The 23,874-nt window shown below is 44.9% G+C and overlaps 1 protein-coding gene across 1 annotated transcript in view; it reads left to right on the forward strand.

The window, feature by feature from the left end:
* The window catches only part of MYO10 (myosin X), a 272,061-nt gene that overhangs the window by 52,925 nt on the left and 195,262 nt on the right, over positions 1-23,874 (forward strand). The window contains exon 2 of the mRNA XM_017969978.4: positions 4,727-4,825. Within this exon, the coding sequence (XP_017825467.1) occupies positions 4,727-4,825 (99 nt within the window). The remainder of the gene's footprint in view (positions 1-4,726; positions 4,826-23,874) is intronic.

A 23,874-nucleotide genomic window follows, 5' to 3' on the forward strand; every position in this document is an offset into this window, starting at 1 on the left:
TGCCAGGAACAACCTATGTAAAAAAATACCAATTTCAGCTGTTTAATTTTGCAATTCTGATTCTATGAAAATTGCCAGTTAATACTTTTCAAAGAACAAAGAGAGTGTTTTGAATGCATTTCCCTTCCCACCTGTGGAAGACCGCTGTTTGTGATAGACCTGGGAAAACTGGCCAATGGGCTCTGGATTTGAAATCTGGGCTGGATTTTATAAAAGTTGCTTATCAGCAGTTCTTCACACCTGTTGGAAAAGACCTTTGGACTACAGGAGCTGAACTGTGTGTTTGATCATGAAACACTGTGTCAACAAAGAGCTTTGTAGTACTTTCAAACAAAAAGGTAAAGAGAGCCACAGTGAGAGGCTAAGTCAAAGAAACTGCACGCTGGAGTGGAAGTATGTGCTCTGGGTGGCCTGTGGAAGTCAAGAGGTACATATTAATCCTGCCGACAATTTATATTAATTTGATCTAATGTTGCATCATCTCAATTTCATCCTTACTAGACAATTTTAATTGGGAAACGTGTGTGAAATCCTATTTAATGAAAACAATGCTAGTGATAGTCACAACACACAGAAAGCTTTGGACGAGGGGTTCTGGGACAGAGGTGTTCTGGGAGTTATTGTTTCTTGATTTTAACTTAATGAGTAAAAGTCCTCGCCTTATATAACTTTGAACATTTCATTGCAGCGAGCATGGGTGTGCATGTGTGTTGGGAGGTGTATATTTGAAAGCTTTCAAGTTTTGCAGTCCCTGACGAGTGAATTAAAGAGAGGCTGAAAAAAGTCATCAGGCACTCAGAATCTTTTTCTAGAATGTTACCAATCATGTGTTTTAGGTTTGGAGTAATATTTGAGAGACCACAGTCTTAGCAGATGCCTGAAGTCAGTGTTCTTTTTAGAAGCAGCTGTTTGCTAATAAAGAAGTCAGGACTGACAGGCAGCTGTTAAGTGTCATTCTTTATGCGTGTTACCAGTGTCTCAGCCTGAAGCAGGAGTCGGATGTGAGGGACTTACGTGCAAATGAGTACTGGCCCCTTTGGTGCTGAGTGTTCTTTAAATAGGTCTCAGGATGTATATAGGAGCACTTAATATTCATTTTTGATGCTGTTTTCCATCTTTATAGTGGAGGATTTAAACTCCTCTTTGGGAGGTGTTTTTGGGGTGTCTTTGAAGAGCTATGAATGGGGCAAACAACTTAAAATCTCCATAGGGGAAATGAGTGTATATGGGGAAGGGCCTCTTATAGATGAGCTCGCAATAGGGGATTCTAGCAGAGTCGCAGAAGTCTGGGGGAACTGTGTGAGTTGGTCAGTGGGGAAGGGGGTCTGTTCCATTTTCAATCTTGGGATCTCCAGCCACCGTGATTTTAGAAATGCTTGTAGAACCTCCTCCTGGGGCCCCAGATTCTAGCTGGCTCGCCCCAAATTTATTCATCAAACTCAAGAGTGTCTTTTTTTGAAAGATGGGGTTTCACCATGATGGCCAGGCTGATCATGAACTCCTGACCTCAGGTGATCCACCCACCTCGGCCTCCCAAAGTGCTAGGATCACAGGCATGAGCCACCGTCCCTGGCAAGAGTGTCTTAACTATGGATCCCGAGTAACAGTTAACATGTGAGGTCCTGGCTCGTGGATTTTATTTATTTATTTATTGGAGATAGGGTTTACTCTGTGGCCCAGGCTGGAGTGTAGGGGCACCATCTTGATTCACTGTAACCCCCCACCTCCTAGTTTCAAGCAGTTCTCCTGCCTCTGCCTCTGGAATCCAGAGAAGCTAGGATTACAGGCATGTGCCACCATGTCTGGCTAATTTTTGTATTTTTTGGTAGACATGGGGTTTTACCATGTTGGCCAGGCTGGTCTCAAACTCTTGATCTCAAGTGACCTGCCCACCTTGGCCTCCCAAAGTGCTGGGATTACAGGTGTGAGCCACCACGTCCCACCTCTGTCTCGTGGATTTTAAACAGTGTCATCGTTGGCACCAAGGGAATGAAGTAACCTTTAAGTCAGATTTTGTGTCATCTTAAATGTTCCTTCCTAGGAAGATGAGAGAGCGCAAATAGTTATGTGTGATAATTGGCCTTTTAAGGTGGCCTCTGTGTTGTTAGATTTTAATTGCTGACTGATTTATGAATGCATTTGATTCATTTATGAACTGTTTTCAGGAGACAAGTAAAATCAGTGTGATGTATGGGAAGAGCATTGGATTAGGAATTTGGAGAGACCTGCCTAGGTCACTAGCTGTGTGGCTCTGGGCAAAGTCTTAAGCTCCAAGCTTCAATTTCCTCTTGGAATTGAGGGGGGTTCCTATTTTACAGAAGGTTAGTATTCAATATAATGTCATTGAGGCTTCTTAGCACATGAGCCTGATATATCAGGGGTACTCTGTTACTGGAGGTGACTATGCTTGCTATTGATTGGCACCATTTAAAGTAGCATAAAATGGTGCATTTGTGTCATTTACCCCCTGCCAACTCTATGTTAAAAGAGCATCACGCCTGTAACCCCAGCACTTTGCGAGGCCGAGGCAGGTGGATCACGAGGTCAAGAGATCGAGACCATCCTGGTCAACATGGTGAAACCCCGTCTCTACTAAAAATACAAAAAAAAATTAGCTGGGCACAGTGGCACGTGCCTGTAATCCCAGCTACTCAGGAGGCTGAGGCAGGAGAATTGCCTGAACCCAGGAGGCAGAGGTTACGGTGAGCCGAGATCGCGCCATTGCACTCCAGCCTGGGTAACGAGCGAAACTCCATCTCAAAAAAAAAAAAAAAAGAGCAGTACCAGCTCCTTCTGCTGGAAGTGGAACATACCATAACCAGTATATTTTCAAGTGTTTAACAAAACAGGAATACACAAAATGAGGTTGAAAATTCTGGAAAAGGAGTTGTTCAATGAAAGTGCTATTTTAGGAAGGGAGAGAGGGAGAAAAAAAGTGCTATGTCAGGTAATAATTTTGTTCTATTTCCACGTGAATACATTGATTCATAAGGATGTGCTTAGTGTCATTTTTGTTGGAACTGAAATTGTTGAGCAGAGTAGAAAGTTTAATGAGATACTGAAGCTCAGCGTTGCATTCTATCATATGGGTAGATATCATAAAGGCAATTCTCTTTTTTTTTTTTTTTTTTAATTTTAATAGTGTTCTGGGAACAGGTGGTATTTGGTTACATGGATAAGTTCTTCAGGGGTGATTTCTGAGATTTTGGTGCACCCATCATTTAGGCAGTGTACACTGGACCCAGTGTGTAGTCTTTTATCCTTCACTGCCCCCCACCCTTCCTGCTGAGTCCCCAAAGTTAATTGTGTTGTTATTTTTTTTTGAGGTGGAGTCTCACTCTGTCGCTCAGGCTGGAGTGCAGTGGTGCGATCTCAGCTCACTGCAACCTCCACCTCCCAGGTTCAAGTGATTCTCCTGCCTCAGCCTCCCAAGTAGCTGGGACTTACTTTTCAGAAAGATTTTTTTTTTAAAGGAATGCACCATCACGCTCGGCTAATTTTTTGTATTTTTAGTAGAGACAGGGTTTCACCGTGTTAGCCGGGATGGTCTCAATCTCCTGACATCGTGATCTGCCTGCCTTTCAGCCTCCCAAAGTGGTAGGATTACAGCTGTGAGCCACCATGCCCGGCTCATTGTGTTATTCTTATGCGTTTGCATCCTTGTAGCTTAGCTGCCGCTCATAAGTGAGAACATAGGTTGTTTGGTTTTTCATTCCTGAGTGACTAAACGGTCTCCAGCTCCATCCACATTGCTGTGAGTGCCATTATTGCATTCCTTTCTATGGCTGAGTAGTATTCATGAAGGTAATTCTATGAATGACCAATGAACACCCGTAGTTCCACCAAACTTTATCCCTTTTCTTTGAAAAATGGTTTCATGTAATTAAATCAAAGAAAGAAGAAATTGAGCATTAAAAAAGCTCAATATGAGATTTCATTTGTCCAGTGGGGAAATAAATAAATGGAAATGAGATCAGTGCCAAAAAATATGCCCAAGAATTGAAAAGTAGGACTTGGACGTTGCTGTCTTTTAAGATACCATCCTGAACTCTGAAGTTCGTTAGGTGTCTCATGTAATCCTAACAACATTTGTACCGGTGGACCGAGTTCTGATAATTGCTGGAATCTTCAGTTCCTCTTTTGGAAAGTCCAGTTTATACATGGATTTTGGTATAAGTAGGAGTCAGTGGAGTGGTCTCATGTCCTCCAAGTGGGCAAGTGTACTGGACTTTGACCTAAGAGGATGGGAGCCATTAGTTTCGGAAGAGTTCTCAAAGAGGGTGAAGGCTTGTTGTGACCTAGTTAAACTTTCGGTTTCTGGAGCCCAACTCTCCGTCAAGTCTCGCTCAGTCTTTTTAATGTTGGTCAAGTTACTTCACCTGTAGGCCTTTGGCTATCTATAAAATGGGAATGATGATAGTGCCTGCCTCATCATCTCAAATGAAGTAATCCATGTAAATCAGTTACATGGTAGGAACACAGGGGCTAGCTACTGTTTTCTCAGTCCTTCTTTGCCATCTATGTCTGTGGGACTCTCAGTCACTCCGCGGGTAGTAAAGGCTGTGGATGATGCTTCCTGAAGATTTGTTCTTTGCTTGAGAAAGACATTTACTTTTCAGAAAAAATTTTTTTAAAGGAATGTAGGCATTATGGTAATTTCGACAGTGGAGTTTCACCACAGAAATGCAATCCAAACTCAGTTAAGTCTTGTTTGTTTTGTTTACAGGGAACACGGGTCTGGCTGAGAGAAAATGGCCAGCATTTTCCAAGTACTGTAAATTCCTGTGCAGAAGGTGTCATCGTCTTCCGGACGGACTATGGTCAGGTGAGAACCCCAGGGCCTGCAGCGTTCCAGCATCCGGGGTCTGTTTTGTAGACACTCTTTCCCAGGGCACAAGTGCCTAGCCCCCCTGCACATACACATGCTTTAATTTTTTTTCCTAAGTGATAATTCAAAATCCCAATGGGAATGTAGAATGTACACCTTGTGTGTTTGTGTGTGATAGATACAATACAGTTCTCCCAAATGGAACACAGCAAATATTCCAACCAGCGTGGGGACAGACGGGCATGGCACTGGCCTGGTTTCCTTCCTATTTTTTCTGCCTTCTTTCCGTCTTTTTCAGCAAACAGAAGTATAGGATGCAAGTAATTGGAGCCAAAGTTCAAATATATTGATATTTGCTGCGATTATCTTGTTACTTTCTCTTAAAATTCTCAAACTTTCAGAGTGCCTTAGTCAGTTTGGGCTGCCAGGACAGAGTACCATAGACTGGGTGGTTTATGAAGAGCGAATCTTTATGTGTCATAGTTCTGAAGCCTGAAAAGTCCAAGGTCATCGAGATGCTGGCGGTTGTGTCTTGTGAGGCCTCTGCTCAGGGGTTCACAGCCAGCCAGCTTCTTGGTGTGCCCTCACGTCATAGAAGGGGGAGTTCTCTTGGGCCTATTTTCTAAGGGCACTAATCTCATTCATGAAGGCTTCCCTTTCATGACCTAGTCACCTGCCTGAGACCCTAATACCATTGCACGAAGGATTAGGATTTCAACATTTTAGTTTGTGGGGAGAATACAAACATTCTGTTCAGGCCAGGCACAGTGGCTCATGCCTGTAATCTCAGCACTTTGGGAGTGAGTGATTTAATCTGTCTGAGATTCTCACCAGACAGATCACTTGAGGACATGAGTTTGAGATCAGCCTGGCCAACATGTTTACATTTTCCTGTGGGATAGGATGCATTTTTCTGTTACTCTGTTTGTCTTCCCTTCTCACTTTCCCAAGATGAGAATTTGGTTTCTTTTAGGACCTGTACATACTTCTCAAGATTATGTGAAAAGGAAAACAGTATCTAAACAGTGTCATTCATTTAACAAAACTGTGTTCTTGAAAGTGTTGTCAAATAGGTTTTTCATGGCACTTGATATGGTTTGGCTGTGTCCCCACCCAAATCTCAGTTGAATTGTATCTCCCACAATTCCCATATGTTGTGGGAGGGACCCAAGGGGAGGTAATTGAATCATGGGGGCCAGCCTTTCCAGTGATGTTCTCCTGATAGTAAATAAGTCTCACAAGATCTGATGGTTTAATTGGGGGTTTCCACTTTTGCATCTTCTTCTTTTCTCCCGCCACCACCATGTAAGAAGTGCCTTTCACTTCCCACCATGATTCTGAGGCCTCCCCAGCCATGTGGAACTGTAAGTCTAATTCAACCTCTTTTTCTTTCCAGTCTTGGGTATGCCTTTATCAGCAGTGTAAAACAGACAAATACAGCATTCTTTCCGTTTCTTGTTGAATTATATTTTAATCCCAAAGTTGTTTTCCTTGTAGTCTTTTAACGTTTTTGCTTTTTAAAAAAATTACGGTAAGAATCACATAACATTAAGTTTACCATCTTAACTATTTTTAAGGGTACGGCTCACTAGGGTTAAGTTTATTCACATTGTTGTGCGGCTGATCTCAAGAATGTTTTCATCTTGTGGCACTGAAACTCTATACCCACTAATCACTAATTCCCCCAGCCCTTGGTGACTACCTTTCTTCTTTCTGTTTCTGTGACTTTGATTACCTTACCTCAGTGAGTGGAATCGTACCGTATTTGTGCTTTTGCGGCTGGCTTGTTTCACTCAGCCCGTTGTTCCTAAGGCTCTAAAGACACTTTCTGTTCCTATCCTAATAAGCTTTCTGGCAAAGGCTCCTAACTCGACAATTCTACCAGTCTCCTGGTGCCACTCCTTTGACTTGCGGTCGGCAGCCTGGGCCATGTGAAGCCCTTGCAGGCTCTTGTCCACGGGCAGCTTTCAATGAGACAGCAGTGGAATGAGTTGGTTGGGTCAGTAGTTCTGATCATTTTCAAAGGTACTTAGAGGTTGTGGGCTTGGAAGAAACTAAACTATGATAACGTATACTTAAATGTGGAAACACTCAGCCTTGATCTCTAATCTTCAGTTGGTCATAGAATACTTAGTTTTATGTTGTCCACTCTGTCATTCCCAAATATAACAAGTATAATTAACTTGGTGATTCATGTGGGAATTGCAGGGTTATGAGAAAAGTGAGGCAGGATTTTTAAAACTGGGTTCAGGCTTGGATCAAGAACGGTCAGTGGCCCAAAGACTCTAGTTTGTTTTTCTACTGACCTACATAGTCTTCCCCTCTTTACATTACAAGTGCACTGTGGAACATGCAGGAATCATCATCAAGAGTTAGAAGTTCTTTAACTGGTGCTGGTGCCCCAGACAGGAATACTGCAGTTAACTGGGCAGGGATATATATATTATATTTTTGGAGACAGGTCTTGCTCATTTACCCCGTCTTGAATGCAGTGCCGTGACCATGGCTCACTGCAGCCTCTACTTCCTGGGCTCAAGTGATCCTCCCATCTCAGCCTCCCTAGTAGCTGGGACCACAGGCACATGCCACATGCCACATGCCACCACTCTTGACCAATTTTGTGTATTTTTTGTAGAGATGGGGTTTTGCCATGTTGCTCAGACTGGTCTCCAACTCTTGAGCTCAAGCGATTCTCCTGCCTCCGCCTCCCAAAGGGCTGGGATTACAGGCATGAGCCACTGTGCTGGGCCAGGGATAGATTCTGGAAGGAGTCAGAGTCAAAGGTTTAGGGCATGGTCTTGTCCTGATCAAGCCTGTCTTTGGTTACTTTTAAAGGAAATTGGTTAATTTTGACCCAGCTTGGTGTGTTATTTAAGAGTGTTAATATATTGATATTTCTGAGAGGAGGGGAGAATGGGATGTTACTGTTTAATGGGAATGGAGTTTTAGTTTTGGAAGATGAAAACATTCTGAAGATGGATGTTGGTGACGGTTGCCCAACACTGTAATTGTACTTAATGCCTCTAGACTGTGTACTAAAACATGCTTAAGCGGAAACATTTTATGTTAGTACAGATGTAAAAACAGACATATGTGCGCATGCACACACACACGCGGAATACCATGTTTGAGGTCAAATGGTAGACAAATGGTAGAAATTGTCAAATGACAGTTTGTCTATGTCTTTAAAAACAATTTCAGAGAAATTTTTTTGAGGTAGAGTTTCATTCTTGTTGCCCAGGCTAGAGTGCAATGGTGCCATCTTGGCTCACTGTAGCCTCCACTCACTGCAGCCTCTACCTCCTGGGTGTAAGTGATTCTCCTGCCTAAGCCTCCTGAGTAGCTTCGATTATAGGTGCATGCCACCACACCCAGCTAATTTTGTATTTTTAGTAGAGACAGGGTTTCTCCATGTTGATTAGGTTGGTCTTGAACTCTTGACCTCAGGTGATCTGCCCACCTTAGCCTCACAAAGTGCTGGGATTATAAGAATGAGCCACTGTGCCCGGCCAGGAAATTTTTATTTTACCCAAAGACAACCTCTTAGAGTCCATAAAGAGTTTCAAAACTATTAGTGTAGTTTTGATTTAGAGTAGTGCGTATGAGTCACCTGTGGATCTTGTTAGGGTGCAGATTCTGATGGTCAGGTTAGGGGCTGGAGAGCCGGCTGAATGTTTCACAAGCTCCTTGGTGATGTTAGGTTGCTGGACCAACCACATTTGAGTAGTGAGGGTTTTGAAGATGCGCCTGAAAATTGCCTTACAGTTATAGTTACTTAAAATGAAGAGCAAGAAGCACTCAAGCCCCTCCATATTCTGCTGGTACTACTGTTTTGGAAGAAGCAAAGATAAAGACAAGGAAGAGGGCTTTGGGAAAAGTTAGAAAGGTTTTTCTTGCCCTTCGAAGCTTTTCCTTTCCTTTTTATTCTCTGAATCCTCCCCTCCAGTGGCCAGGGATTGGGCTGACTGCAACATACTAATTCTCAGGTGGATTAAAAAGCAGTTTTAAAATCCTGCTTAGTGTTGGAGAAAAAGCAGAGCCATGTGTATCTAAAATCCTAAAATGGAACCTCAGAAACACGGGGTGGCAGGATATCATACTGTACTGTTTTGTGTCAGGTCACTAAAGGGCATGCCTGCCGGCTTGCTTTCCTTTCCTTTTTTCCTTTTGTTTTTATTTACTTATTAATTATTATTATTATTTTAGATGTAGTCTTGCTCTTTCACCCATGCTGGAGTGCAGTGGTATGATCTCAGCTCATTGCAACCTTTTTCTCCCACGTTCAAGGGATTTCCTGCCTCAGCCTCCCAAGTAGCTGGGATTACAGGCAGGCACCACCATGCCTGGTTAATTCTTGTAATTTTAGTAGAGATGTGCTTTCACCATGTTGGACCGGCTGGTCTTGAACTCTGGACCTCAGGTGATTCACCTGCCTTGACCTCCCAAAGTGCTGGGATTACAGGTGTGAGCTACCGCGCCTGGCCACCTTCTGCTTTTAGAAACAGGGTCTTGCTTTCTCATCCAAGCTGGGGTGCAGTCGTCCAATTGTAGCTTATTGTTACAGTAACTCCTGGGCTGTAGCGATCCTTCTGTCTCAGTCTCCTGAGTAGCTAGGACCACAGGGGTGTGCCATGCCTGAAAAATTTTGTCCAGAGATGGGGTCTTACTGTGTTGCCCAGGCTGGTCTTGAACTCCTGGCCTTAAGTGACCTGACTGGGTCTTTGAAGGCAATAGGATTAGAGGTGTGAGCCACTGCCCAACCCATGCTTTCTTATTTCATTCAGTCTTTATGAGAATTTTGTATTCATTCAGCTGGTTTTTTTTGTTATTTGTTTTTGCCAAGTAGCTAGTTCTAATGTTAATTTAAAATTTCATTTCACTCTACAATTTAAACTACTGTAGGTTGATACTATGAATACAGAGAAGCAAAGTGTTCCATTTGATTTGTAACTTATACTTGCTGTGAAGTATTTACAGATGGAAAAAAAAATGAGCAAATTACACTCTTTCACACCTTAGTGAAAAATACATAACTGTGGCCTCTGAAGGCCCCAGCACACAGGCTGGTCAGCACATATTCTACAAGTTAGAAATCAGTAGTCTTCTTGGACCACAAGCTTTGGACAGAGTTTCAGAAGAGCAGATTTTGTTTGTTTGTTTGTTTGAGACGGAGTCTTGCTCTGTCACCCAGGCTGGAGTGCAGTGGGGCGATCTCAGCTCATTGTAACCTCTGCCTCCTGGGTTCAAGCGATTCTCCTGCCTCAGCCTCCTGAGTAGCTGGGACTATAGGTACCTACCACCACTCTTGGCTAATTTTTTTGTACTTTTAGTAGAGAAGCGGTTTTACCATGTTAGCCAGGATGGTCTTGATCTCCTGACCTTGTAAACTTCCTGCCTCGGCCTCCCAAAGTGCTGCGATTACAGGTGTGAGCCACTGCGCCGGGCTGAAGAGCAGATATTTTTTTTTTTCTTTTCCCCGAGATGGAGTTTCTTTCTTGTTGCCCAGGCTGGAGTGCAATGGCGCGATCTCGGCTCACCGCAACCTCAGCCTCCTGAGTAGCTGAGATTACAGGTACGCGCCACCATGCCCAGCTAATTTTTTGTATTTTTAGTAGAGACGGGGTTTCACCATTTTGACCAGGATGGTTTCGATCTCTTGACCTCGTGATATACCCGCCTCGGCCTCCCAAAGTGCTGGGATTACAGGCTTGAGCCACCTTGCCCGGCCAAAGAGCAGATTTTTCAAAGCACCATGGTTCTACATGTACAGATACATCTAAAAGATCAACACATGTAAAAGGGTAAGAGGGAAGACGGCGCCAAACATTTGTCTTTTCTGAAACATCCAGGAGGGAGACACACTAGAGCACCCTTTAGGAACATTGTAGAATTGAGTGATAAGTTTCAAATTAGATTTTTCACTGTGGCGATTAGAACTATTTTATTATCTTTTTCTGGAAAGAGTCTAATTTGATTGCTCTGAAATAGCTTAGAGTGATGTCAGTTTACCTAATTGTATTTTAAGGGGTACTCAGTTTACTGCAGTACATTTCATCAAGGCAATTACTCTGTGCAGTGATTTCGTTCGGTATACTGTTTGAATTGTCTCCGTATGGGGTCTTCCAAACTATTTACTGGTTGGGGATTTAATCGTCCAAATCCACAAGCAGATAGCCTCCTCCATGTCCTTCTCTCTATTTGCATCAAGGATAACTAGGCTTGGTTTTGAAATTCCTTCTCATTTTATTAATCCACAAAAAGGGATTGCCCGGGACTTTCAAGTCCTCCCCACCTCCTGAGAGAGAGTCAGACTTATTCAAGCCACACCAGGAACCCAGCACTAATTATGTATAATCGCAGCTCCCGCTTAAAGCCGTCTCTGACATTTTGGTTTGACTTTGGTTTTGGTTTGTTAGAGTTAATGCCATCGGCCCAATTTTGTGAAACTTGATAAGAGGCGAGTTAATGTAGTGACTTTTCACAGCATTTTTGGTTGTTCTCACACACTTCCCGCCCTGTCCAGCTGGTTTTTCTTTTGCTTTTTTTCCCCACTTCACTTTGCTCCATTGGTGTCGTGTTTGTGGTCTTGGATGCCTTGTGGATGCAGGCGACCTTTTAGCCTCTCCACACTGTGCTGCTCAGCACACCATCTGCAGACACTTCTGCCTCCCAGAGAATCCCCATCATGCCTGTTGAATACAGGGAAATGGTCAGTAGGGGACAGCCTGGCAGGTCTGTCATTTTGGAGCCAACCCCAGGAATTATCAGGAAGAACTGAACAACCAGAACCCAGTGACTTCGACTTGAGGTGGACAGATCTGAGTGCAGAGGGGAAGTGGTAGATCTAGATGTCTGAGCCAAGGGAAAAATCTCATCTGAGTGCCCAGGAAGGCCCACGCTTTCCAGCAGCCGGGGAAGCTGCATTCCATGTTTCTTATGCAAAGCCAGCTGCTGTGCGGAGGCAGCAGCCCGGGTGCACAGGAGCCCGGTCCCACCGCTCTCTGTGAGTGCCTTCCTTGTGTGTGGAGCACAAGGGAGACTGAGTGAGCAGCAACTGGCCCAGATCCCCAAGTCAGGTAGCAGGCAGGAGGGGACCACCTGGGGTCCAGGAGGGCAGCTTGAGGTTCCTGAGAAGAGCAGCTGGGTTTTAACAGTGCATGGTGTAGGTTGGGTTGTGGGGTGGAGACCAGCAGGGAGGCAGCCAAACTTGTGAAGGTGGAGGAAAAGGCAGTTGAGGGCCACACTGACTGATTGATTGAGACAGTCTCGCTCTTGTTGCCCAAGCTGGAGTTCAATGGCATGATCTCCGCTCACTGCAACCTCCGCCTCCAGGTTCAAGTGATTCTTCTGCCTCAGCCTCCTAAGTAGCTGGGATTACAGGCATGCACCACCACACCCGGCCAATTTTTGTATTTTTAGTACAGACAGGTTTCTGCATGTTGGTCAGGTTGGTCTCGAACTCTCAACTTCAGGTGATCCATCCACCTCGGCCTACCAAGGCATTACAGGGATTACAGGCATGAGCCACCTTGCCTGGCCGAGGGCCACATTTATAATGCAAATGATCCGTAGTGTCATTCGGATCTAATGACTCGCCGGGTGGGGTGGCCTGTGCCTGTAGTCCCAGCTACTCGGGAGGCTGAGGCTGGAGGATCTCTTGAGTCCAGGAGTTCTGGGCTGTAGTGTGCTATGCTGATCAGGTGTCCACACTAAGTTCGGCATCAATATGGTGACCTCCTGGGAGCAGGGGACCACCAGGTTGCCTAAGGAGGGGTGAACCAGCCCAGGTTCAGAAACAGAGCAGGTCAAAACTCCCGTGCTGATCAGTAGCAGGATCGCACCTGTGAATAGCCAGTGCACTCCAGCCTGGGCAACACAGCGAGACCCTGTCTCTATTAAAAAAAAGAAAAAAAAATGTTAAAGGATCTAATGACTCTCAAAACCGAACTCTGGGACTGATAGGATTAGATTCTTTGCAGTCAGCTGGCCTGGACATGATTCCCTTGCTTTTTTGTTATTTTTCTAAAATGTGTATTTTTATCCCCATCATAAAGCGGAGACCTCTTACTCCTTGTTTTCCCAAGAGGAAGGAAACAGGAGGTCATGGGCATCATGGCTGTAGTCTCTGAGTCTCACCTGTCCCTTGCATTGCACCTGCTGCTTCCAACCCAGTTAACCTCTGGGTTCCTGTGAACCATATGGAAATATGAAAATGCCATTTCTAGAGGCCGTGAAGGGTTAGAGATCAGCGATCACGGATAGTTCAGCCTAATAGCAAGTTGGTGGCCCTCCATTTTAATTTGGTGGTTTTTAGCTTATCATTGATCTGTCGTGTATGGTTTAAAGATAGAATATTTCTGGTGACTCTTCTATCTGATGACAGTACAACTCAACCAAATATAAGTTTTTTCCACAATCTAGTTCAGAGGCAAAGCATATCCCCGAAATACTCTGCCAGCTTTAACCCTGGTGCATTTGCTCACAGCTGTAACATTGGTATTCCTTTTGGAGTTTTCACTTTTTCTGATGAGTGTCTAAAGGATTTGATATTATTAGTATCTTCGGTGAATACCCACATTTGAATTGAAAGGAAAATGAATGAATAAATACACAATTTTTTTGGACTGGAGCTTGGGTTTTTCTCTGCTGTTTTTTTTTGTGTGTGTATATGTGTGTGTGTGTCTGTGTGTGTGTGTGTCTGTTGGGGTAAATACTGCATGAAACTTACCATTTAATTTTAACTATTTTAAGTATGTTAGTGACATTAATCACATTCATAATACGCTATCACACCACTATTCCCAAAACTTTTTCATCACTCCAAACAAAAATTCTGAGCCTGTTAAGCAATAACTCCCTTTGTTATTTCTTTCTTTCTTTATGTTGTTTTGAGATGGAGTCTCACTCTGTCGCCCAGGCTGGAGTGCAGTGGTGCGACCTTGGCTCACTGCAACTTCTGCCTCCTGGGCTCAATCGATTCTCATGTCTCAGCCTCCCAAGTTGCTGGGACTACAGGTGCATGCCACCATACCCGGCTAATTTTTGTAGTTTTAGTAGAGACAGGGTTTCACCATATTGGTCAGGCTGGTCTTGAACTCCTGGCCTCAGGTGATCCACCCGCCTCGGCCTCCCAAAGTGCTGGGATTGCAGGCGCTGTAATTTATTTTCCTCTTGGATACCTTTTTTGTACTATTTTACAAAATGATAGCACATGTGAAAGTATGATTTGTATCTTTTCTTAAGAAATAGACAATGTCAGGAAAGATTTGTTGAGACCCAGCCCCAGATTCCAGGAATGGAGAATCAGATAGCCCAGCTTAGATCTGCTAAGAATGCCAGACCCCTGAGCCCTGGCCATGTGCTACGCATATGGGGGTGGGTGGGCTATCCCTGTCTGTGGGTGAAGGGTCCTTCTCTGGAGGAAGGTGGTTGTACAGCCACCCTAAAAGTAAAGGGAAGGAGGACCGTGTTAGTGATAGGTGACAGATAAATTTTAAAAATTAGATGTATAGTTTTTGGCTTCTTTTCTTGAAACTGTAGTAGTGCTCCATCTGTTATTCTTGGAAATCACTTCAATCAGAACAGTTGCAGCTGTATGAAAAAGACAGCATTGAGCTGGGAAGCTTTTCAGTTCTCTATGCTTTTCCCACATTTTGCTAATGCTCCTGGAAATACCCACCTCTGAGATGGACACTAAACACCAGCCCACAGAGTTTCTCAGAATCAGAGTCTGAACTCCAGAGATCCAACACCACTGGGACGTTCATTCTTGCTTTCAAGACCACGGAAAATGCAACTTGTACGACTTAACTTGCTTTTGACTTTAAGAATCTTTTCTGCTCTGGAAGCCACGTGGTTCTGACTCCCTAAACCTCTTCCAAGAATTTGCTTTGGCATTTTGTGGCTCAAAGATGGAAAGTCAAATGTTTCCATTAATTTTCACTCTGGGATTATAGAAAAAAACTCATCTGCTTGTTTATTAGCGCACTTAGCTCCAGGATAAACATATGCGTGTTTACAAATCTGCACAGAAAGCTCACTCATTGTAATCTGGGAGGCTCTCACGGAAGCAGGCCAAGCCCGTGTTCTTTCTCCTGGGAGCCTGGTTCCTGCAGAGATGTCTGGCTCTCCTGCCTGCCTTCAGGGATAAATGCACAGACACAGATACATAGGCTCTAGCTAAATATGCAAGGCTTCAAACACAGGTGTATTCACCTATTCGGATCGCCACTTAAAGAGCCACCACCTGTATCGTGTGTTTGATTTTTTTTCTCTCTTCTCACCAAGGTCTCTTAGAATGGAGACTTGTCATTGCTGTATCCCTGGCACCTAGGCGCAGAGCCTGGCCCAGGGAGGCCCCTGATGGTGAACGCTGAATGGATGAATGAAGCTCCATTTGTAATCAGCATGAAGCCAAATAAGTCACAGAATGCTGCATGCTTCATTAAGACTATGATTGTATGTGCCGGGCATGGTGGCTCAGCACTTTGGGAGGTGGAGGCGGGTGGATCACCTGAGGTCAGGAGTTCAGACCAGCCAGGCCAACATGGTGAAACCCTGTCTCTACTAAAAGTACAAAAATTAGCCAGGTGTGGTGGCAGATGCCTGTAATCCAAGCTACTCGGGAGGCTGAGGCAGGAGAATAGCTTGAACCTGGGAAGCAGAGGTTGCAGTGAGCCGAGATCACGCCATTGCACTCCAGCCTGGGCAACAAGGCTAGACTCAGTCTCAAAACAAACAAAAAAAAGACTATGATCATATGGCATTTTAAAAAGGAAGTTATAAGACTTAGAAGACTTAAAGGGACCACAAGCGAAAAACAAAATGCCACATATCAGATGAATCATGATGGGACTTTTTGATTTTTTTTTTTTTTTTAAGAGACAAGGCCTCACTTTGTCACCCAGGCCAGAGTGCAGTTGGCATGATCTCGGCTCAGTGCAACTCAGTGAGCAATTTTCTGAGGCACCCCTCTCAGGCTCAAGCAATTTTCCCACCTCAGTCTGCTAAATAGCTAGGACCACAGGTATGTGCCACCAAGCCTGGCTAATTGTTGCACATTTTGTAGTGAGGGAGTTTTGCCATGTTGACCAGGCTGGTCTTGAACTCCTGAGCTCAACCAATCCTCCTGCCTTGGCCTCCTGAAGTGATGGGATTACAGGCATGAGCCACTGCACCTGACCCAGAATTTCACCACTGTTTCTACCATGGTAGTGTAAAGCTCTCATAGACCACAGGACCAGAATGAAATGAAGAGGGTAGAAGAGAGGCTTTTTCAAGGGAATTCTTTGATTTAATAACTCTAGAAACATATATATTCCATTTTCATTTCTTGGGTTGAGTGTTGAGTTTGGCTCAGAATCTTATTTCACAGTATGGCATTTTAAAACCTGAGATCATTATTCGTATATTTCAGCAGTCATAATGAAACCATTTATAGTGGCAAATGTTATGAGCTGCGTGTGTGTTACAGGAATGGGGGCTGTGTGAGGTGTAGACCCTACTTTGCCAAAGGCACACAGCGTTCCTGTTCTGTTACCCACCATGTTCCCAGCACCACTGACCAATCCATGGGTGAGACCAGGAGGTCTCTGGGGCCTGGCCCCTTTAAGTGAATCCAGCTTAAGTGGATTTAGAATCCAGCTTATTTCTGACCTTTTTCCTAGAACATGGCTTTTGCCTTCTTACCCCAGCCCCTTTGGACTGAACAGCTGGGCTCCTCCCCAGTGGGTGGGTGGATGGGTGGGGAAGGGATTAGATATCTTAGGACTATTTACTGGCCCAGTGAGGTTCTTGCTGAATCCACATGCATTAAATGCTTTTGCTAGGGAGAGCAAATGGCCTGTGCCCTGGGTCATGATCTTCTTTGGTTTCCTGTTCTCCTTTGGGTCCACTTGTTGATTTTCTTAGTGGATCTTCCTGGACTTCAGCCTCCTTTTTCCTCCCCTGGGTCTGTTGATTGCACATCTTCTTCCCAACCCTTAGACTTGGTCTGTTGATTTGAACTAAGCATGTCCTTGCCCGGCCTGCGCTTCCCGTCTTTGTTTGACTTCCAGATTCCAGCCTCATCTTCTGTGTAGCTCCGCCCCCTCAGTCCTGTGTAAGCCTGTTGTATATCCAGGTCTTTCCCGTGACCCGCAAGCCTCCTGGTCTTGCCATGCCGGTGTTGGGCACAAAGAAAACGGCTCTTGTGTGGTGCCATTGACCCCCGTGGTTGCTTTTGATTTGGTGGTTAGCTTTGAAAATTAACTTGAAGGTAAGTGGGCTACTGCTAGCTTGTATTTTTGGTCTCCATGAATACCGGAAATAATCTGCTAATTAATGCTGGATGCTAAGCTCAGACCAGGCGGTAATTTATGACTGGAAGAGATAAAATAGAAAACTGCCTAAATCAAACTTAATTCTTTTATTTGAATGCTTAAACAAATGTTATACTTTTATTATATAATAAAGTATTTATTTTCACAAAGTAATGTTTTGTGAAAAATGCGAAGACCTTGTTTGGAAACAAAAAACAATTCAGAAATTATCCCTGGGAATCAGACAGCATCATTTAATGCCAGTGTGATTTCAGAAGAGAAATCAGAGGCAGTTTCTGCAATTCAGGCAGTTGTCTGTTTGTGAATGAGCTGCATTCCATTTTGAAAATTCATTTACTAGGCCTGTTATTTGGAACAAGTCTTTCCAAAGACGCAGTCACATACATGATGAATTGATGGTCCAGCTGGTCTGCAAATACCTCTCCAGGCATCCACAGCACACTGAGGGCAGGGGTGATGCTGGAGCCCTCTGTTGGCCTCATTCCAACTTTATTTAATTCTGTATGTGTTTGTTTATTTATTTTTTGAGACAGAGTCTTGCTCTGTCATCAGGCTGGAGTGCAGTGGCGCCACCTTGGCTCACTGCAACTTCCGCCTCCTGGGTTCAATTAATTTTCCTGCCTCAGCCTCCTGAGTAGTCGGAACTTACAGGTACTTGCTACCACACCCGGCTAATTTTTGTATTTTTAGTAGAGACGGGGTTTCACCATGTTAGCCAGGATGGTCTCGATCTCTTGACCTTGTGATCCGCCCACCGTGGGCTCCCAAAGTACTGGGATTACAGGCATGAGCCACCATGCCCAGCCCCAACTTTTAAACATGTGTTTGGAGTTCCAACCCAGGATGCCACAGCTCTGACATTAGGGAATCTCATTTTTCCCGTGGTCCCCTCTCAGATGAGCGGTGGGAAGGAGGGGCACCCAGTTCTAAGCCATGACCTCCTCATAGTTGGTGAGGATGAGGGCCTTATCAGGGTTGGCATTTCGATAGGTAAACGGAATAGATTGAGATTTGCTGGATGACATCTCTCCACCATGGTGGGGCATGCCAGGCTGTTTGCCTGTTTAATTCTTGTGAGTGTCCCATGAGGAAGGCAGTATTAGCCAGCCAGATTTTAATGAGATGGCAGTTGAGCCTAGGTATGCTAATAGGTCCAAGAGACACTTGGCGGGTGGGGAGTGATAGTAGTGGGGTTTGCGTCCACAGTTTATCGTCTTTCCACTTTTTCACGTTAGTTCTTCATTGCAGAGTGAGGCTGGTAATGGGAGTTGGTGTCTCTGCTGTGTTCGCTTCTTTTCTCTGTAGGACCCAGGGATTAAGTGTACCTGTCCTGTGCTTTCCTGCGATGACATTTATGCTTTCTCTTGAAGTTACTTTTTAAGATTGACAGGTTCTCATGCCACTTCTCACTTACCCCTACTTTGCAGTAGCTTCTTTCTTTTTTTTTTTTTTTTTTTTTGTGAGATGGACTTTTGCCCTTGTTGCCCAGGCTGGAGTGCAATGGCGCGATCTCAGCTCACTGCAACCTCCACCTCCCGGGTTCAAGTGATTCTCCTTCCTCAGCCTCCTGAGTAGCTGGGATTACAGGTGCCTGCCACTATGCCTGGCGAATTTTTGTATTTTTTTGTAGAGATGGGGGGTTTCACCCTGTTGGCCAGGCTGGTCTCGAACTCCTGACCCCAGGTGATCCACCAGCCTCAGCCACCCAAAGTACTGGGATTACAGGCGTGAGCCACTGGGCCCGCTCACTTTTTTCTTTGGTTTGTTTTATTGCTGTAGGGAAATGGAAGGGCCAGTTTAAAAAATGTTCCTTAGTGTAGAATTCACAATCTCAGCTTCCATGCTGATACCTTGACAGGGTCGTTCTCAGCCCTGACCACACGTAATAATTCAGTGGGAAGCTTTTACCAAGGGCCTTAGCCCTGCCTCAGAGTATAAAATCGGAGTTGCAGGTGAGACTCAGACCTTGGTATGTTTGTAAAAAGCTTCCTGGGTGCTGCTTAATGAGCAGCCAGGTCCAGAACTATTTCATAGGTGAAATGACCATCATATCAGAACCTTAAAACGTTGTTGGGAAAGCACAGCTTTCACAGACTGGGCTTAGAAAGTGCTAATGAGGCCTCTGTTTTTCCTAGGGAGTAATATCTCCTTTTTGGCCATCCTTCCCTTTTGCGGGGGATGGAGTCTCCCATTGCATGCCCAGGCTGGAGTGCAGTGGATGAATCTCAGCTCACTGCAACCTCCTCCTCCCGGGTTCAAGCACTTCTCTTGCCTCAGCCTCCTGAGTAGCCAGGATTACAGGTGTGCACCAACATGCGCAGCTAATTTTTTTATTTTTGCTAGAGATGGGGGTTTCACCATGTTGGCCAGGCTGGTCTTGAACTCCTGACCTCGTGATTCACCCACCTCGGCCTCCCAAAGTGCTAGATTACAGGCATGAGCCACCGTTCCCGGCCTGGCCGTCCTTTCTTAGGTGGTTCTGTAAAATGCTGTTGGTGCTTGCATTGATTTGGAATAGCTCCCTCTCTCCATCTGTCCACTCACCCACCCATCCCTCATTCATCACAGGGCCTCGTCTGTAAGAGGCTCTGGAGTTCGGTTTACTCTCTTCAGAGCCTCCACTTACTCTTGATCTTCCCATCTCTTCCTTCCTTCTCCCATCCTCTCAAGTTGACCAGTCTGTTAGAGGGGAACATTTGGGTTTAAATGTCCCAGATGCTAATGGAGTGCTTTTGCAAGTATGATTCTCTGACCAGCTGCTTTATAATCACTGGGGCTTTGTTAAAAATGCAGGGCTTTTTGCCCCCCTTCAAAATTGCCTGAATCCAGTTCTCAGTAAATATGGGCCAGAATGATTTTATTCACACTGAAATCAGAGAACCACTGACTCTGTGGGTATTTTGATCTGAGATCAGTTGGAAGGTCTTTCTTCTTCCTCTTCTCACCCCCTCACTTTCCACTTATTTGCTTCTTTCTGCCCTGTGGGTGTAGGGGCTCTGGGAGGGGGCTGGCCTTTCTGATGATAGAAATCTCCAGAGATGCTTGTTTCTCTCAGTTTTCTCCCCCTTTCTTATGACCCTGCCCTCTTTTCTTTTCATGTCTAAAGCAGAACCCAGTGTTTGGCTGCTTCTTCTTCCACCTTGTGAGATAGTGTGAAGGTTTCTTTCATTTGTAGGGAAATGCCATTGATATAGAGCTTCCTGAAATACCTTCTGTTCCCTCTGTTGACTACATACTTGGTGGCCATCAGTGGTGGTCTTTGGGCTCAAATAACTCAGTTAAGTTATGTTTATGTTTCTGAGGAAAACCTTACTGTTTCTATCTGAAGGAGAGAGACAGAATTGGGGCCTGAAGGAAGGACACGGCCCTGGGTGGGGGTGGGCCTGGGTTGCTCAGGGAGAGAACAGCTCTGGGGGTGGGTGAAGGTGGCGTCTTGTGGTAGGGCCTTGCTATGGTCTGAATGTTTGTATTTCTCCATAAGTCTTTTTTTTTTTTTTTTGAGTCGGTGTCTTACTCTGTCACCTAGGATGGAGTTCAGTGGCATGATCATGGCTCACTACAGCCTCAAATTCCTGGGTTTCAGTGATCCTCCTATGTCAGCCTCCCAAGCAGCTGGGACTACAGGCATGTGCCAACATGGCCAGCTAATATTTACATTTTTTGTAGAGATGGGATCTCACTGTGTTGCCAGGTTGGTCCCAAACTCTTGGCCTCAAGTGATCCTCTTGCTTCAGCCTCCCAAAATACTGGGATTATAAGATGTCTGCCTGTACCCAGCCCCAAAGTTCCTATGTTGAAATCCTAGTGTCCCCTTGCCCCATTTAGGAGGTGATTAGTTCATGAGGGTGGACCCCTCATGAATGGAGTTAGTGCCCTTATTAAAGAGGCATAAGGGAGTTTGTTTTTCCCTTCTACCACGTGAGGACGCAGCTAGAAGGCCCCATCTATGAACCAGAAAGCAGCACTTACCAGATGCAGAACATCCTTGCTCTTGGACTTCCCAGCCTCTAGAACCAGAAGAAATAGATTTTATTGTTAGCCACGTAGTCTGTTGGTTGTTACAGAAGCCCAGATGGACTAAAGTCAGCTTATTCTACTCTCCTCCAGGGGTAACCCTGCCCTCCTTGGCTTAAAAGTCCCCACTGTAGGCTGGATAAGAATACAGGATAAATATCCCGAACAGGAGCCCCACATTGGAGAGAAACCAGAGCTTATGCCAAGTGGCTGCCATTCTGTGTGTTACTTACCTTACCCCTCGCCACCTGAGACGGAGTCTTGCTCTGCTGCCCAGGCAGAAGTCAAGTGGCATGATCTCAGCTCACTGCAACCCCCACCTCCCAGGTTCAAGCGATTCTCCTGTCTCAGTCTCCCAAGTAGCTGGGATTACAGGTGCATACCACCAAGCCCGGCTAATTTTTGTATTTTTAGCAGAGATCAGGTTTCACCATATTGGCCAGGCAGGTCTCAAACTCCTGACCTCATGATCCACTCTCCTCAGCCTTGCAAAGTGCTGGGATTACAGACATAAGCCACCGTGCCAGGCCCTGTGTTGTGTATTACTTAGAACTGCAGTGGAAGTGTGAACTTTCAACTTTTATTTCAAACCATCTGATTGTACTGCCATTTTAAAGATAACAGACATCTAAAAAATCAGAGTAAATGGTTGCTTTGGGGGATTGAACTTTCAAAGGTAACAGCAATGCTCAATATATTGTTCTGCCGGATTCATCAAAGCAGTATATTTTATCACATGCAAACTAAACATCTTTTTTTTTTTTTTTTACACGAGTAACATCTAGCTTTTTGAAGGCAGCTATTTATGTTGAAGTGACACATGTCATCGACACAGCATTCCTGTGTAATGTTTATGTGACGATCCAGCGTGTGACTGAACGGGCAGCAAACCACAGCCTGATTTGTGTGATCTATAAGCTGAGATTGTTTCTTACATTTCTAAATGTCTGGAAAAACTCACAAGAAGGATATTTTGACACATGAAAATAATGTGAAATTCAAATTTAATAAAGTTGTTTTGGAACACAGCCATGCCCCTTCATCGGCCTCTTGTCTGTGACTGTTCACAGCAGGCAGCATCTTGGGGAAAGGCCTTGCTGTGGTCTTTGTCCTCCCAGATAATTTTGCACCACAGCTGAGGAGTTGCAAAGCTTCATGTATGGACCGTCTGTCCCTTAGAAAAAGTTGCCAAGCCTGATCTAAAGGCTCATTTACCCCAGTTACTTCTGATACAATGTTTAGTGCTTCAGGGGACCTTCCAGGGATTCCCGGTCCTAGTTACACACTGGAATGACTTGAGGACTGAATGAGATTCCTGGGCCACTATGTCACACCAAATGTTACAGCCTCCCTGGAGGTGAGCCCAGGACTATTGGCAACCAGTGCGACTGGCCAGCACGAGTTTGTTGTTAATCCCCATGGCTTTGTTTTCCCAGTGAGAGGAGATGCCTTGCTCAGGAGGGTTAAAGTAGTCAGGGCCAAACTCCTGTGTCTTGTTACCTGTAGAGCAGTACACTCAAAATTGAGTAGGCTCCGTTGACCAGGATCTCCTGGGAGACCACCTGTGAAACCGTTGAATTCTGAGCTTCCTTCCAGTGCTTCTGATTCAGCAGGTGTTTTAGGAGCCTGGAAATTTGCGTTTCTTTTTTTTGTTTTTTTTTGAGATGGAGTCGCCCAGGCTAGAGTGCAGTGGTGCCATCTCGGCTCACTGCAGCCTCTGCCTCCTGGTTCTAGCGATTCTCCTGCCTCAGTCTCCTGAGTAGCTGTGTCTACAGGCGCGCACCACCATGCCCAGCTAATTTTTGTATTTTTAGTAGAAACGGGGATTCACCATGTTGGCCACAATGGTCTCTATCTCCTGACCTCCTGATCCACCCACCTCGGCCTTCTCAAGTGCTGGGATTACAGGGGTGAGCCACCGCCCCAGGCTGGAAATTTGCATTTCTAACAAGTCCCCAGGTGCTACTGACTGCGCTAGTCTGGAAGCCATACTTTGAAAATGGGTCTGTAGGGCTTGGCAGGCTATGTGTGTATGGACTTTTTTTTTTTTTTAAATCCGTGCTCTAAATAAAAGCATCTTATATACCATCTTCCTCCCAAAGATGTTCTTTAAAAACACAGATGGTCACTCTCACAGCGCAAGTACCTTTTTCCTCTGCTGTGGCCAGAAAGGAACCATTCTTGAGCAGAATTGTTTCGGAGACAAGATGTAGTCTTGAGTTCTTAGTTTTAAATGCTAACACCTGCCAGTGGTTTAGTCTGTAACCAGGTGTTGTTTTCTGGGTTGGCTTAAGGGAGATCTGCTTTCAGGGACAGCAAAACAAGGACAGGCCTGTGCATTGTGTGCTCCTCACAGCTCAGCACACTTCCAAGGAAGGTCTCCTCCTTGCAGTATTTCAGAAAGTGACTTGATTGTGCATATACTAACCTAACTGACACTTGTAATGCTTATTTTTAACACGATGACCAGTTAAATCGTTAACTTGTCATTTGCCCTGCTAGGCTAATGCATTTTACTTGTTTTCTAAGATTGATGCCTATTTAAATGCTGCTGTTGGAACTCCCAGAGTTTCCATAGATGTCTAATGTGCTCTTTTAAACAATTGTCCATGCCACCTGGCATGAAGGAACCAGAAAGAGGGCCAGAAGAAGGCTGAGGCAGGGGAGGCCCTCAGGTGGAAAGTTTAAAGAACCACTCACTCAGGGTCATGC

The sequence above is a fragment of the Callithrix jacchus genome, chromosome 2, assembly GCF_049354715.1.
Source record: "Callithrix jacchus isolate 240 chromosome 2, calJac240_pri, whole genome shotgun sequence".
Classification (NCBI taxonomy): domain Eukaryota; kingdom Metazoa; phylum Chordata; class Mammalia; order Primates; family Cebidae; genus Callithrix; species Callithrix jacchus.